This window comes from Pinus tabuliformis, chromosome 2_2 (genome assembly GCF_031772625.1).
Source record: "Pinus tabuliformis cultivar Carrire ecotype Pingquan chromosome 2_2, CPIR1, whole genome shotgun sequence".
Lineage (NCBI taxonomy): Eukaryota > Viridiplantae > Streptophyta > Pinopsida > Pinales > Pinaceae > Pinus > Pinus tabuliformis.
This window is the reverse complement of record NC_142300.1, coordinates 698,276,749-698,293,853: the sequence shown is the minus strand read 5'-3', so window position 1 is coordinate 698,293,853 and position 17,105 is coordinate 698,276,749. Positions and strand designations below refer to the sequence as shown.

Sequence of the window (17,105 nt, the reverse complement as noted above, 5' to 3'; positions counted from 1 at the left end):
ACCTACAGCGCAGTTCCAAAGAGGAGATCTTCTAGGCCACGCAAGTCAGTCTTTACTTCTGCAGTTGCAGCTTCAGTTTCAGCAGTTTCCGACTTCAAACTAGGGCAGTCGATATCTTGCAAACCGTTCATCGGATTGACTTCATTCCACCACCAAAAGTTGCAGCTTTCAGAGGAGGTTCAGATGAACCTACAGCGCAGTTTCAAAGAGGAGATCTTCTAGGCCACGCAAGTCAATCTTTACTTCTGCAGTTGCAGCTTCAAATTCAACAGCTTCCGGCTTCACATGTGTGAGAGAGAGAGACCCATTTCAGCGCAGTAGAGAAGAGACTCATATCTGCACAGTAGAGAGAGAGAGAGAGATGTGATGAGATGATTGAGTCTAAATGAGGAAAAGTCCTCTTATATTTATACACAACGTTGGTGGGTGAATAGATGCGACTGTTGGGCTTCTGAGCCTACATGAGTGTAGGTCGGATTGATAATAATTCCATAATCAAAATAAATTCATATCTCCATGAATACTTATCGGAATTGGATGATCTTTATATCAATCCTACACCTCTCGACGAGAGGAATTTAATAAAAATATTATTAGCCATGAATAAGATGATCCACATGAAGTTTTTCCCTGGTTGCCAATTTTAACACTCCCTCTCAACCATGGAGAACTTCATCTGCAATCTGTCTATTGGTCGTTACTATTCATCTATCAAATGCACTGCCTTGTACAGCCTGACCCTAGCCCTGCTCTGCTCTATTTTGCCTGTTCTGCTTTGTCTTGTTCTACCCTGCACTGATCTGTACTGTTTTGTTCTGTTATGCTCTGCTCTTGCATTGTTCTGTTCTACTCTGCTTTTGTCCGAATTATGAAGAAGAAGAAATGATCGAGGATGTATCATACTGACTCAAAGTCAGTCTCAGAGTATGTACCACTGGTCCCAGACCAGTCTCAACCAACCCAAAGACAGCGTCATAGTGAGTACAACTCCAATGGTCCCAGAGCAATATCATCTTCCACTGACTCAAAGTCAGTCTCAGAGTATGTACCACTGATCTCAGACCATTTTCAACCGACCCGAAGTCAGCGTCATAGTATGGTACAACTCCTACCACTGGTCCCAGACCAGTATCATTGATCCCAGATCAATGGAGGTCATCCTAGCATAGGGAGTACGGTAGTTACAACGATGCGTCCATTGGTACTACTATGGTCCCTAACTTCATTTCCCTGCTCATTGATCAGATGAGAGGTACTTCCCATGAGTCCCAGACTGCATGGGTAGGATGCCTCGACAGGAGAACTAATCAATCCTGTCCTCACAGGAGAACACATCAATCCTGCTACAATCGCCATGGAGAACACATCAATCCAGGCCTCATAGGAGAACTAATCATCCTGCTACACAGGAGAGCGAATCATTCTGTTCCACAAGAGAGCGAATCATCTTGTCCCACAAGAGAGCGAATCATCTTGTTCCAGTGTGCACCACCAGGGGAGGGTGAGTCACCCTGTGGTCGTATGTTGCTCCAGTAATAACCGCAAGCCCTCAGAGCTCCCAGAGCTCAATGTATGCAACATGCAGGACCCTTGTACAAGGGTTTCTTATCGACTCCAAGTCGTTTGGGAAAATCACAGATTAGATCTTTCCTCGGGGCTTTGACAAGGTGTATCAACCTGTACATTATCTTAATGCGATGGAGCTTCCTTGCTCATCAACTTACCATATCCAAGATGATGTCTATCTGCTGGAGCAATCGATGAATACGGGATTCCTCAATAATCGAATCCCACCTTTGGTTGTTATAGAGAATCATAGTGGTATCCAATGTAAATCCAAACAGCTCACTGAAGAGCTTTCGCAACCAGACTGCCTCACACGAGGTTATGCTAGCAACAATATATCTTGCTTCGGCAGTGCTCAAAGCCACAGACTTCTGCTTCCTGCTCATCCAGGATATTGAAGTAGATCCCAAGGTGAAACAGTACTCGGAAGTGCTCTTACGGTTCACCACACTGCCTGCCCAATCAACATCAGTATATCCAAGTAGTCTCACATCTCCGGCAGTGTATCTTAATCCATGAGAAATTGTGTCCTGAAGACATCTCAGAAGATTCTTGGCATCAATCCAGTGAGGCTCAACCAAATATGAGCTCACAATGCTAACTGCAAAACATATGTTCGGACGGAGGTTCACCAAGAACATCAATGCGAATGAGTTTTTGAAACTCAGAGGCATTTCCCAAGTCTGGTCCGACATCACTACCATATAACTTTTAAAAGTTAAGATCCTCGAGGTAGTCACAGGCTTGCAGTCCATGATACCGAATCTTTCCAATATATTTACCACATATTTTCCTTGAGATAGGAAAATTTCCCTTGGCTTCTGCCACACTTCAAGACCTTGGTCCTTCATTTCAAATTCAGAAGCCATCTCCCTCTTACATTTGTGAATGAGAGGGTTGCACCTGTTAGAAAGAGGTCATCCACATACAACACCAGTATGAGACGCTTGTCATCTTCAACCTTAAAGTAAAGGTTAGGATCAGCTTCACTCTTAGTGAATCCCAGCTTCATCAAGTAGCTATCGATCCTCTCATACCATGCTCGGGGTGCTTGCTTCAGCCCATAGAGAGCCTTCTTCAACCTGCATACATGAGATTTTCAATCATAAATCTCAAATCCTTCAGGTTGCTCCACATAGACCTCTTCTTTGATAGAACCATGCAAGAACGCGGTCTTAACATCCATCTGATGTAGGTTCCATCTTTGTGAAGCCACAAGGGCTATGATCAAGCGGATGGTCGTATATCTGGCAACAGGTGCAAATATCATAGTCTATACCTCCTTCTGGGATAAACCACGAGCGACAAAATGAACCTTATACTTTTCCATACTTCCATTTGCTGCATGCTTTATCTTGTAAAGCCATTTTGAAGTAACAATTGTCTTGTCCAGGGTCTGGGAACTACTTCCTAGACATCATTCTCCATAATAGGCTCATATTCTACGGTCATAGCATCCTTCCATACTTGATGTTTGACGGCATCTGAGAATGACGAAGGCTCATTTTGTATGATCGTGCTCATGATGGTCAGGTATCCTTGATACCTATTAAGTTTATTACTTTGACGGAAGGTTCCTCAGGGTGCAGCATGTCCTTTAGCATCATCAAGTATCCCCCTAAGCCGTGAAGGCCTCTTCCTAGAAGAGGAAGGATCATGTGGATGAGAATCTATCAGATCCATGGGTTCTTCTACATCAGGCATTGATTCATCATCCTTTTCTTTCGGTTCCCTGGTGTTGGCTTCTTGAGAGCTCCTCAAAGTCGAAAGATTGTTCACCTTGCGGTGAACTTTTCTTTAGGAGTCTTGGAACCCAATGCTTGATGAGGGCATCAATTTTGTACATATACGACGGTGATTGTAGTTTCAGCCCATAGAAACATCAAAAGTCTTTGATCATGTAGCATGGCCCAGACAGCTTCCATCATCGTGCGGTTCTTCCTTCCCACCACACCATTCTGCTCAGGAGTATGTGGTGTAGTAGTCTCCCTCTTAATGCCAACCTCAGGTATGCTTGAGTGAACCAATTGTAATATATCAGAGGTCTTGCTTTGGCTTGAGGGGAATGGTCCCCTTTTGAGCTTTCCTTCAGCACATCCTAGACATACACCTTCATTCTCTATTTAGAATTCGGGCATCCCTATCACCATTTGTCTTACACCGAGTATAGCTTTATAATGAAGGGGGAAAACCTCTAATGCCAAAGTTCGGACTGAAGAGATGTGTCATAAGACATGACACCTAGCAGACTTCCATCGACCTGATATAATGAATCAACACTAAACCCAAGAGTAAAGACATCTTTAACATTATTTTTCCATATACATACCTTGCCATCGCTGAAGGTTACCTTGTAGCCTTTGTCTTCCGTTCCCGAGATGGACACTAGGTTCTTTTTGAGGTCAGGTGCATTTAATACATCCTGGAATTTCTGGCCTTCTTGAATGCTTGTCCTCTTCCTTGATTCCCAGCTCTCCTCTTACCTTTGCTGTTGATTTTGTCATTCCTTTGATTGCCATCAGAGGGATTTTGATCATCGTCCTAGAGTGAGTCCTTTCTATCAGGGCACTCCCTTGCATAGTGACTTGCTTTATCACAAATGTAACATCGTCATTTTCTTCTAGCCTTAGGTCCAGCCTTTCCTTTTGATTTAGTCCTGGAATTATTTCTTTTCTTTGCATAAAAGAAAAGGCAGCAGGAGGACCTTTAGGCATGGGCATTTCTTACACTTCTTCCCTTGTTTCTTCTTGAATGCATCTAGCCATTAATTCCTCGAAACTAGGAATTACATTATAGTTCAGAAGAGTAGTCCTGAACACATACCATTCAGATGGTAATCCTTCAAGAGTTGTGAGTGCCATTTCTCTGTCAGTAATAGTTTCCCCAATAGATAGGAGATCGTTCTTGATCTCGGTGATTCTTAAGAAGTATGCTTGCATACTTTCATCTTTACCCTTCTTGATTTCCCTCAGCTTATTTCTAAGAAACAAAACTTGATTTGCATCATTAACTTTAAATAAACTCACCAGTCTATCGTAGATTTCCTTGGAGGTGTCCAGTTCAGAGATGTAGGCCACCAAGTGCTTGTCGATAGAGTCCCGGATGATCTTCTATTGTTTTGACTTCTCCATTTTTTTCATTTGTTCTAGGCAGCAGCGGATGCATTTGATGGAGGCTCAACAATATTGCCTCTCACATGATCCAACACTCCTTGATTCTCAAGGGTTAGATCGATAGACATCTTTCATCCGTGATAGTCAGCTTTCTCACGGAGCTTGTCTTCAGCAGGAAAGAGTGTTGAGGACCCCATAGTTCTTTTAAGATAGCCTTGCCAATATTCTCTTCGATGATTGCTCTTGCTCTTGCCCGGGCTTGGTCTTCACCTCAGCTCCGATACCATGTTAAGTTATGGTATGTTCTATGCTTATAACAGTTTACTTATTTTCCTTATTATATTCCAAAGATTAGCAATCACACGTACATAAAGTAAAGTGCAGATAGAACATTAAATGATCAACAGAAAACAAGCCAAGACAAGAGACACAAAATGTGGCGGCTAGCCAGGGAAAAACCCCACAATGTGTGGGGAAACCCTTTGATCAAATCTTCTTTTATCTTCAATAATTCAGCAGAGAGAAATAGTACAATAAATCTGATTCATATCAGCAGTAGCAAACCCTAGATCAATAGCATCAGCATTATCGGCTTCATTATCAAACTAGGGCAGACCATATCTCACAAACCGACCGTCAGATTGACTTCATTCCACCACCAAAAGTTTCAGCTTCCAAAGGAGGTTCAGATGAACTTACAGCGCAGTTCCAAAGAGGAGATCTTCTAGGCCACACAATTCAATCTTTACTTTTGCAGTTGCAGCTTCAGTTTCAGCAGTTTCTGGCTTCAAACTAGGGCAGTCGATATCTTGCAAACCGTTCATCGGATTGACTTCATTCCACCACCAAAAGTTGCAGCTTTCAGAGGAGGTTCAGATGAACCTACAGCGTAGTTCCAAAGAGGAGATCTTCTAGGCCACGCAAGTAAATCTTTACTTCTACAGTTGTAGCTTCAGTTTCAGTAGTTTCCGGCTTCAAACTAGGGCAGTGGATATCTTGCAAACCATTCATCGGATTGACTTCATTCCACCACCAAAAGTTGCGGCTTTCAGAGGAGGTTCAGATGAACCTACAGCGCAGTTCCAAAGAGAAGATCTTCTAGGCCACGCAAGTCAATCTTTACTTCTGCAGTTGCAGCTTCAAATTCAACAGCTTCCGGCTTCACATGTGAGAGAGAGAGAGACCCATTTCAGCATAGTAGAGAAGAGACTCATATCTGCGCAGTAGAGAGAGAGATGTGATGAGATGATTGAGTCTAAATGAAGAAAAGTCCTCTTATATTTATACACAACGTTGGTGGGTGAATAGATGCGACTGTTGGGCTTCTGAGCCTACATGAGTTGTAGGTCGGCTTGATAATAATTCCATAATCAAAATAAATTCATATCTCCATGAATACTTATCGGAATTGGATGATCTTTATATCAATCCTACACCTCTCGACGAGAGGAATCTAATAAAAATATTATTAGCCATGAATAAGATGACCCACATGAAGTTTTGCCCTGGTTGCCAATTTTAACAAGGTGACAGTGGGTTAAGTCTCCATTTTGTTCCCTTGATTTAGCATTTGTAGGTTAGGGACCCCTTTAGGTCCCCTGCTAGTTTAAGTGGTAACATTTTGGCGACGTTGTCGGGGACACAAAATGTGTGTTTTGTTCCCCCATACGATATATTGATATATAATTATTGGCGACTCCATTGGAAGAACAAAGCCCTAGTTCTTCATTGAACTTTAAAGTGGATGCTTGTAGGGTGAATCAAGCATTTTTCTAGGCATCTTTAATTTCACCTTGGTGACTCCTACATATGTTTCATGTATACGTCAAATAGGTTGTCATTCTTTCATAAATTTGCTGATTTGGACATTGCTAAAATCCCTGGACATCCTAATCATGTCGCGGGAAGGATGTTATGTGGGGTGCCCGTGTTTTATGGCGATCCACTCCCCGCAATTGATCACGTAGAAATATTTAATGCAAATGCTTCAAGGGAGAAGGTTGTCCCCCAAGATGGCTTTCTGTTGTTGTTCATGGGGTCGCTCGGTGGCCATAATTCATGGCTACATGATCATGAACATAGGAGCATTTCATCTTTTGAAGAGTTTGTTGAGGGATTTCTTAGACATTTTTAAGTACACCTTGCATTAAGCATCCAAGAGCAAGCTTTCATTGAGCATCAACAAGACATTAAGAATCTAGGTAATGAGCAAGAAGACAAGTCCTCCTTGGGTCCACATGATGAAAATGATGATTTTGAGGACACGTGCTAGGAAGGATGAATTTATGGAAAGTGAAATTGGGACCAACCCCACCTTGCTCAAGGATATTGCTCCTGATGAATCCTCTTTTGAAAATCTTGAGAGAGACGATCCCATTAGTCCCTTGAAAGATGACATTGAAGATTATTTCCACATTGAAAAGGAGAAATGGGAAATTGTTGGTCCTCAATTTTATTGTGCTCCCATTTACGATACCGAAAAGGAGGATGAGGATGAGATTGGTCTTCCCTTCCCCTTAGGCATTATTTATGATGACATACCCATTGATGCCCTTGGGAAGTAGGATCTTCATTTTCCTTTGAATAAAGAGGGTAGTTGGAAGTGATTAATTTTCCTTTTAGGAGAGACCTAATCTTTGATAGTAAGGAAGTTAATAAGGATCCCAATTTTCCGGAGTATGATTCTATGTTCAAATCACTTGAGCCTTTATATTATGATTTTGGAAAAGCACAACTCGTTGAATGCAATATTTCTTTTTCCCTTTTTCCTATGTCTCATCATCTTGAGTCTTCGTCAAGCGATTCCCTCACCCCTGATCATATGATGTCAAGTAACTGTGATCCCTCCCCCCGCCCGAGTATAGTGTCAAGGAAAAGCCCTCCATCGATTACACTTTTCCTCCTTGGACGCACCCTCAGGGTTTTGATCACTCTAGTCTCTCCTCTCCAGTACAATCATCATGTGCAACATACTTGTGTTTCTCCATCTCGTTGGCATGCCTTTCCTACAAATCATAACCCAATGAAGGCCATAAGACATGACGTAAATAATAAGGACAATGGTGGAAGTGATATGCCAGAGGTTGCCATCCATCAAAAGTTTATGAGCTTGGTTGTTGACATCTCTATATTTTGGTTGCAAGAGAAGATCTCGTGGATTAGATTACATGCTTTTCTTACCTCTTCTCATTAGAACTAATGTTATATGATATTTCTCATGGTAGATAGATGCATATTTGCATATGTTTATTTTCTGTTGATTTTATGGCCTAACATATAGCATGTGCGATCATGAGACGCCGTGAAAGCATGCTGCCCCATCCTTTTCCATCTGTTAAGTGTACAGGTGAAAAGTCTATAGTAACCAAGATATTGCTGGAGTTCTTGTGACATCCTGGTCGAGCAGCTTCGCCCACTTCTTCGAGAGATCACGTCCTAGTTGGAGCCAGATGTTACCCACCATTTTGTGGGTGATATCCCTAGGATAATTTTTTTTTCCAAGATGGTCCTCAACTAGAAACTCACAACCCCTTGCAGTCACCAGCTAGCTCATTGTGCCATTTCTTTGCCATTTGATCCAGCCATGTGTCCCCTCGCCCATATGCCATGATCGTATGTTTGAAGGTGGGCCCCCCGAACCTAACGATATGCCTTGTAATTTGGTAATTGAGTATTGTAGTTTGCTTATCATGGACACTTTTTGGCATGGATTAATGGGGGGATTCGCGAAAAGAATGGGTCAGGTCTATGCCCTTCTCCCCTAGACCCCTTTTGCATATTAACCTTGCATTCTAGTCTGGTGGATACATTTTTATTGATCATTTGGCTTTAGGGATGGTATTTCATGGGAAACCCCGATTTTGTTTGCATGGTCCCACTCCCTTATCCACTCATATTACCCCCTTTCCACTCATTATTACTCCATTCATCATTTCTCCCACTTGGATGCACATTCCTTCACTGGATCCACATAGGGTTTGCTCGCCCCTTCCCCTTGCCCACACCTTGGGTCATGGCTTGGAATGAAGCCCAGAGCTTGATGTAGCTAAAAAGAAAGATAGAAGTATATATATCCACATTCAACGGGAAAATGTACCACAAAATGCAAAAGATGGTCGGGACAAACACATTTAGCACTTGGGCAAAAGCCAATATATAAGCTCTACCCCATCGTTATGTGCATCACCTTGGTACCTACAAGTTCTCTGAACGTCCTTCATCATATAGGAACCTGTTGATCACTACGTGTCAACTACCCATAGCAGTACACCCCCTTTTTCGCAAAAGGGATGGTGCTTGATCGACGTGTCCATTCAACAATCATCATCGACCTGATCATATTATGTTGTAAACCTAGTCTGCATGTGTAAATTGTAAATAATCTTAGCAGATCTGAGTCATGTATGTAAATTGCCTAGGTGGACCTAATTTTCTAGTGATAATCTACTTTCCTTCAGCCTAACCCCAAAGCCGGAATGAATTTTGTCATTAGAATCTTAGGGGAATCCTAGTGCGTTGATCTGCTAAATTATATTGTGTCGCAGAACTGGGTGGTCTATGAGGGTCTATGTCAAATGGGTTTTCCCCATTGAGATGTAAAATTGTAAAAGTCATGATGTAAAGTGTCTTGAGGGTTAGAAAATGTTTTAGTCCCCTCATAAGTCCTAAGTCCTAGGTCCTAGGTAATTTTTCCAAAGGCTAAGTTCGAGGATCCAATAAAAAAATAAAAATAAAAAACAGATAAAGATAATGATAAAATAATAATAATAATAATAATTTAATTTAAAAAAAATAAAAATAAAAATAAAATAATAAAATAAGTCGAAATTTTGAGAAAACAAATGCAAAATTTTAACTTTTAAATTTATTAAAGTTTCGACAGATGAGATTAAAAGATATCTTGATCCTCATCGAGGGTCGAGATCATTTTGACATGGATCACTCGAACTAGCCGTTGGGAATTTTTCTTTTAAATAGGGTGCTAGGGGTCATTTGAGATCATTCGATCTGTGAATTTTGTGCAGAAGAAAGCTCTCTTGTACACTTTTTCAGGTGCAATAAAGAAAGACTTTGGGGTTGAAATCTTGCTGATGTTACTCTCCTGAAGTGTTGTAAGCTGTTTTATTTTCTACATAATTTTATTTTCAGCCATTAGTAATAGCTTGGTGAAGAGTGATGTTGAACACAGGTATCTTGTTCACTCACTAGGGTTTTAATGGTAATAGAATTTCTGAAAGTAATGGCAGGTATCTCCATTGGATTTGGAATTTAGTACTGTTTTTTCCTTCTTTATTGATAGCTGAAGTGAGCTGTGCAGGAAATCCAGATTGAGAAAATTAACGGGCGTTTGGGGAAGTTCTAGGCTGAACCAGCCGACTTCCGCCAAGCATTCTCTTGTAGAGCCCAGCCAGTTTCGATTCTGGGTCTATCATTTAAGTTTATTTTTGAATTGCATGAGAGATTTCTGAAGTATCTCATAGTAAATCTGAAATTCTGAAAATATTATTGAGGATTACTGACAAATCTGGCTGTTGTAGAGTCATGAAACTATAAATATTGTAGCTGGTTTGTAGGGTTTTAATTTTAATCCTTGCATATATATTTTCTGGGTTTTTGTTTTCCCATTTCAGGTTGCAGGTTTGAGAAGATTTTTTTTTTTTTGTGTGAAGCCAGATCTGGCCCCAGAAAATAGCCTTTGCAGGTGCATCGTTTTTGCAATCCAGAGTTTTAAATTTTTATCTGGAGAAAAATCTGCAGGGATTTCATAAATAAATATGAGACAATTTAATCTGGAATTTTTTGGGGGTTCCAATTGAGCTATGATTTACTTTGTTGCCCAGAATTATTTTCAGGCTTATTTTGCCTTGGGTTTTGTCTCTCACGCAGCTGTCTCATTTCCTCAACGCCACTGCAATCACATTCTCCCTTTGGCCTCCATTCTCCAAGCCTGGAAAACGAATTTTGTTACCACTTTTCCCAGCGTCATTGCAGCTCCACGCTGCCTCTCTGCCTGATCTACGCAGCCTTCACAATTATTGAAAGTGTTGGGCGCTCATTCCTACAAAACCGTCCCCTTTTCTCATGTTGTTTGCTCCCTTTCACGCAGCTGCAACTTGCAAACAAAGAGCTGTACCCACGCGCAACCTCGTATCTCCACACCTGCTGCTGACTTTTCCAATCCAGCTCCGCGTTAAAGCCTTCAATCTGCTGCTCCTTCCACCTGCAGCTAACTCAAAAACTTCAAATCCGCAGCTCTCCTTGCTGCGTACCCATAGCAGCCATTTGCCAATACGCTCAGAAACTTCACGCAGGTTTTTCCTCTCCACCTCCATGCAGCTGCCTCATTCCACGCATCTTCCGCAGCCTTCAACCTGCAAAATCAAATTCTCCACGCTACCGTCGAGTTTCTCCTTCCTCACGCGTGCTTACCAACACTCCAAAATAGCGAATGAAAATCTGACTATCGAATGAGCACATTTCGATTATTTGTTGGGGCAACGTACTCTTTTTTTTTTCTTTTCAGTTTCGTTTCAGTAAAAAGAATAAAAAAAATTAGTTTCAGTTTTTAGTATGCGTTAGTTCATTGTAGTTTTATATCTATTAAACTTTTGTTTTAACTTTAGATTTAGATTTCTTTAATTTTGTGTAAATTTAGAGTTTAGTAATATTAAAAAAAATCATAAAAATATAAAAATTAAAAAAAAATCAAAAGAATAAAAAACGATTTTTATGGTTTTGTTTTATTTTCTGAGTTAGGGTTAGTTCTTTTAGAGTTAGTTTTAGTTTAGATTTTAAATTTCTATTTTTATATATGTATTATCAGGTGAGTGGTTTCTTTTTTCATTTTTCTAAGATTTAGATTACTTTTAAGATTTATTTTTAGTTTAGTTTAGGGTTTGATTTTAGAATTAGATGTTAAGTTAGAATCTAAATTTAGAATTTAAAAAAAAAATTATTTAAAATAAAAGAATTTGACTTTCATTTTCATATAGAGATTAAGTATTGATTTCTTTTAGGCTTTTTAATTTTTTCTTTTTGTTTTGATCTTAATTTCAAAAAATAAAAAAATATAAAAATTTCCTTTATTGTTTCAAGTTAGATTTTAATTTAGAATTTTAATTTTGTTCTATTTTGATTTTTTAGCTTAAAATATATATATATTTTTTGAAAAAGCTTAGCTAAAAACTGAAGAATCATTTTGGTGTCTTTTTGTGGTATTTTTCTATAGTTAAATGCACTTAATGCTCATTTTGAAGTTAGCTATGTAAATGTGATCTCTGATTAGCATTTAAAATTACATGATTATTTAAAGCATTTAATCTTTCGAAATTTTAATTGCTAGAATATTGTTAAGCCATTGAGCATTTATCGATTATCTCGCATTTGGTAAAAAGTTAATCTTTGTTTGAGTTATTTGATGTAAACGATTGTTAATGAGTTCATATTTCTGCAGCATTTGATAAATAATCGTTTAATCATTTATTTCATAAGGCACTGGTCTATTAACTTAATAAAATCAATTAAGTGCTTGTTGCCCCTCGTGTTTCCCAAACCCAACTGGTCCCCAGTTGGTCATCCATTATCCCATAGGGTCTACCCATTGTTTTACGAAACGGCCGTACCGAAACGGAAACGGCCGTTTCGATCCGGGTTGATAAAAAAAATTTCAAAACGGCCCTTTGACCCGGCTCGGTGACCGGGTCAGCTATGACCCGGCCGAGTCAGCCAATGACTCGGCCGGGTCATAGCTGACCCGGTCAACCCGGCCGGGTCCCGTCAAAAAACGGCCGAGCCAATAGGAACCGGCTGGGCAGCGATTTCAGTTAAAAAAAATTACTTTTTTGCTGATTTGGAGCTGATTTAGTTAGGGTTTGTGGACATGAAAAGGTTTATGTGATTAGTTAAATGCATTTGGGGTCCATTTCCCCCTCCCAAACTCTATTTAAGACAGCCAAATGCTCTCATTTCACTCACAGCAGTCTTATGCATTTGAGTGAGAGTCTTCTTTGAGAGTTAGTGAGCAGTTCTTGAGCTTGTTTTGGAGCAGTAGTGAGGAGTCTTGGAGGAGCATTGTAGCTGGAGTGAGGAGCTTCTTGGGCAGCCATTTGGAGCAGCATTGAGGAGCTGATTTTTGGAGCAAGTTTGAGGAGGCAGTTTGTGCCTGGAGGTATTTTTTTCCACCTCTATAAATCTGTTTTTACTTATTAAATTTTAGGTGCATATAAAGATAGCTTAGAGAGTGTTTTTAGTCAAATAAATGAACATTGAATCAATTTTTTTTTTTTTTTTCATTTTCAGATTGTTTTCCTAGTCAAAAAATGGCACCTAGAGCAAAAGATGCTGCTTGGGCATATGTTGAAATGGTTGATGATGAGATGTGTTGCAAGTTTTGCCATAGGAAAATTAAGTCAGGTCCTGGGGGGATTCATAGGCTGAAACAACACTTGGCAGGGATTAAAGGCAATATTACTGCATGTAAATCCCCCGAAATTGGGGAGATTAGAAAGACTTTGTTGGAAAGCTTTGAAAAATTTCAAGAAGAAAAGACTAGGCAAAAAGAGATACAGGCTGAAATTGGGAGGAAGAGGGAGATACAAAGAACGATGGCTGCCAACCCCCACTATGAGTTTGAGGGTTCTTCCTCTATCCCTCAAACTGATGCATCAAACCCTTTCCGTTATGTTCCTCCCTCTTTTGCTTCTGTTCAAGATAAGGGAAAGGGTAGAATGAAGGGTGATGGGACTATCAAAAGTTTTTTCACTCACTCAGGCTCCTCTCCATCAGATGCACATGGTCCTGAAGTTAGTAAAGGTCTTTCTCAGCCCACTTTAGATGACCATTGGAAGAAAGAATTGAGGGAGACTGCTTGTGACTACATAGCTAGATGGTGGTATGATGCTGATATCCCCTTTAATGCTGCTCGTTCACCATATTATGAGCCTATGTTTGAGGCCATACATGCTGCTGGAAAAGGCTTCAAAGGCCCTACTATGCAAGAGCTAAGGGGGTTTCGTTTGCAGAAAGAAATTACATCAATTAATGAGTATTTGCAAGATTTCAAGGAATCATGGGCAAGAACAGGGTGTACCATCATGTCAGATGGATGGACTGATCAAAGAAACCGTACCATCATAAACTTTCTTGTCTTCTGCCCACAGGGAACCATGTTTTTAAAATCAGTTGATGCATCTGATAAGGTAAAAGATGGCCACTTGTTGTTTCAGCTATTGGATGAGGTTATTCAGGGTGTGGGGGTGGCTAATGTTGTTCAAATCATCACAGACAATGCCTCTAACTATGTTCTTGCTGGTAGACTGCTAGAGGAAAAACACAAGACCATCTTTTGGACCCCATGCGCTGCACATTGCATAGACCTCATGCTTGAGGATATTGGGAAATTAGATTGGGTCAGAAACACTGTAGATAATGCCAAAAGCATAACAAAATTTATCTACAATCATACACTGGTTTTGAGTATCATGAGGAAACACACTGGAGGCAAGGATATTATTAGGCCTGCCATCACTAGATTTGCTACACATTTTTTGACATTGCAATCTATGCTTTCCCAACATAGAAACTTGCAAAAGATGTTTTCCAGTGATGATTGGAATAATAGCAGTTGGTCTAACAAACCAGAAGGCAGAGAATTGAGAAGGAAAGTCCATGATGAAACTTTTTGGAGAAAGGCAACAGAGATTGTGAAGGTTGCTGAGCCACTAGTTAAGGTGTTGCGGTTGGTGGATGGGGAAAGGTTGGCTATGGGCTTCATTTATGAGGCTATGGATCAAGCAAAGGAGCAAATAAAGGCAGCATACAAGGATAGAGTGGCAAAGTATGGGCCCATTTGGGCAATCATTGATGAAAGATGGAACAATCAACTCCATCGCCCTATACATGCAGCTGGGTATTTTTTGAACCCACGGTATCATTATAAAGCTAAGGAGTCAGGAGCTTTGAGGGGGGAGGTCAGAGATGGACTGGTTGATTGCATTGAGCGCATGGTCCCATCGGAGTCTGATCAGCTACTGATACATCAGCAGGTCACATCCTTCAGCAATGCAACAGGTACCTTTGGGAAGAACCTAGCAAAGATTGCAAGAGAAGCAGATGAGCCAGGTAAACAAAAATTTCAATTTTCAATTTCTCAATTTCAAGTTAGATATAATTTGTAATTTTGTTGAGCTTCAGCCTTCATCTAACTCATAATTCATTACACTCCTATGTTTTTTGCAGCACAATGGTGGGAGGCCTTTGGTGGCCAGTGCCCTGAATTGCAAAGGTTTGCAATTCGTATTTTGAGTCAAACTTGCAGTGCATCTGGGTGTGAGCGCAATTGGTCTGTCTTTGAGAGGATTCACACAAAGAAGAGAAACCGTTTGGAGCAAAAACGGTTGAATGATCTAGTTTTTGTCCAATACAACCTTCGGCTCAGACGGAACCAATTGCTGAACAAAAGACCTGATTCAGATCCCATTGTGTTGGAAGACATTGATCCAACATCAGATTGGGTAGTGGAGAGTCGTCTACCAGAGTTTGATCCTGATGAGGATCTTGATGAAATTGATGTTGGAGATCCACTGCAGCGTGTTCAGTTGAATGCAGATCCCAATCCACCAGCCTCAGTCTCACAGCCAGCTAGTAGGACTCCAGTTGTAGGTGCTTCGCCTTCCTCTGCTCAGCCACGACAGAAGCGCAGCCGCATTTGTACTCTATCTCAGCTTGCATCTGCTTCACAGCCTAGTGGTACTGGTACTGGCACCACTTCTACAGTTGCAGTTGGAGACGATGATGATGAGGAGGAGCCATGGGGCCCCTTGTCTGGCTCTGATGATGATGATCCAGAGATTGGTCGAGATGATCTTGGCTCCTCTGGCAGTAGCCAGTAGCTACTAGCCTCCTTGGTTATTTGTATTTTGTTTTGACTCTTGAGTCTTTGATCATGTATGACAGACTACAGTTGACTATGTATTTACTATTGCCATTGGGTACACCGTACCATTTTGATATAATGGATTGGTTCATGAGCCTACTTTGATCATATGTTGTCTTCCATGTATATTATAATGTTGTGTGTTTGGAAACTTGAATGAAAATCTTTAAAATTATGTTTAAAATATTTAAAATTATGTTTTTTTATAAAAAAAATAAATATTTAATGTATTTTTTACAACGACCGAGTCATTGAAATCGAGCCGGCCGAGTCATTGCCGTTTCCGTTTCCGTTTCCGAGTCGATCCTCGGCCGAGTCCGAATCCGAGTCCGTTTTGTAAAACATTGGGTCTACCCCCCTTAGCTGCGGGAGACGGGCTTAAACAGAGAGATCGGGGATCAGGGTGACAGCCCCCGGTTTGAGCGTTGTCGTGACAATCTGTGTGACAACAGAACCCATGATTGTCCCAACCCTTGGTGGGAAACGAACCACCCCACCTTAATGGGGGGGTATTCACTACTATATCTTATACATCATGCTCTTACCCCTTGAGCCCCATGAAGTTAATGAAAGAAAATCATAAAAAGAAATAGGCATATAAAGAAGGGTGGAAAAATCAAGGTTGGGGCACCTCATGTACCACAATTGCTCCCTCCTATACATAAACCCAACTGTGGGATTCCCTCTTATTAGCTACCCTTGTACCCCAGCATGTGACCCAGGGATGCCCCTTCAAGTTGTTGAAGTTTCTAAGTCTAACAGTTAGAAACCCTCCATGTACTTTACTGATTTATTCCTACCTACTTGTTCTGTTAATTAACAAGTTATTTACCATGTAAATACTAGAAATAAATAGAAGTACATGCTCAACACATTACAGATCATCAAATGAAGGAAATAGAAACAAGCACACAAGTGACACCGTTGTTTTTGGACTAACGTCCCCGGAAAAACCCAATGCGGGAAAACTGGTGCAGTTATCTGAGGGTTTTCTTTATTAAGCGATTTCAGAATACAATTTGGGTGCCAAAGCCGGCTCACCCAATAGAGAAAAATCTCGGCAATAGTACCTCTCTACTCGGAAGCATATATTTCTGCTGAAACCCCAGATAAACACTCTGGCAACTCCTCAACTCCAATCTACCTCACGAAACCCCAACATCAGCCTCTAGGGATTGTGTAAGCCTCTCTCTGGCCCAGCGTTAGCCCAATGTCACTCTGGCTTGGCCTACGTTAGCCTCTGGAGGCTTTGCGTTAGTCCTCTGGCCCTCTGCGTCACCCATGCTGGCCCTTTGAGGCGCTGCGTAGCTCCTGGCTGCCTTTGCATGAGCCCCGGCTGGCTCTGCGTGAACCAATGTTGCACAAAGCGGGGATGCTTTTTGGAAGCAAGGACATGGAAGCGTCATTTTCCAAAAATCTAGGAAGCAAAGCGTCTGCTATATATATATATATATTTATATTTTTTGCATTTATACTCAAAACAAACATCCCAA

General features: G+C 40.8%; 1 protein-coding gene and 1 long non-coding RNA gene across 2 annotated transcripts in view; both read left to right on the top strand.

Annotated features, from left to right (window-relative positions):
- The window catches only part of LOC149194591 (uncharacterized), a 159,975-nt gene that overhangs the window by 76,297 nt on the left and 66,573 nt on the right, over window positions 1-17,105 (top strand). The window lies entirely within an intron of this gene.
- On the top strand, window positions 13,289-15,855 carry LOC149194592 (uncharacterized). The gene is made up of 2 exons (XM_089407726.1): window positions 13,289-14,798; window positions 14,916-15,855. Exons 1-2 carry the CDS (start codon window positions 13,406-13,408, stop codon window positions 15,566-15,568), a joined length of 2,046 nt encoding a protein of 681 aa, XP_089263852.1. The 5' UTR covers window positions 13,289-13,405; the 3' UTR covers window positions 15,569-15,855.

Excerpts from the sequence above, each read along its gene's own strand:
- LOC149194592 (XM_089407726.1), top strand. The coding sequence starts at position 13,406 with ATGAAGGGTGATGGGACTATCAAAAGTTTTTTCACTCACTCAGGCTCC. Across the intron at positions 14,799-14,915 it reads AAGAGAAGCAGATGAGCCAG|CACAATGGTGGGAGGCCTTT; the intron begins GTAAACAAAAAT and ends TGTTTTTTGCAG.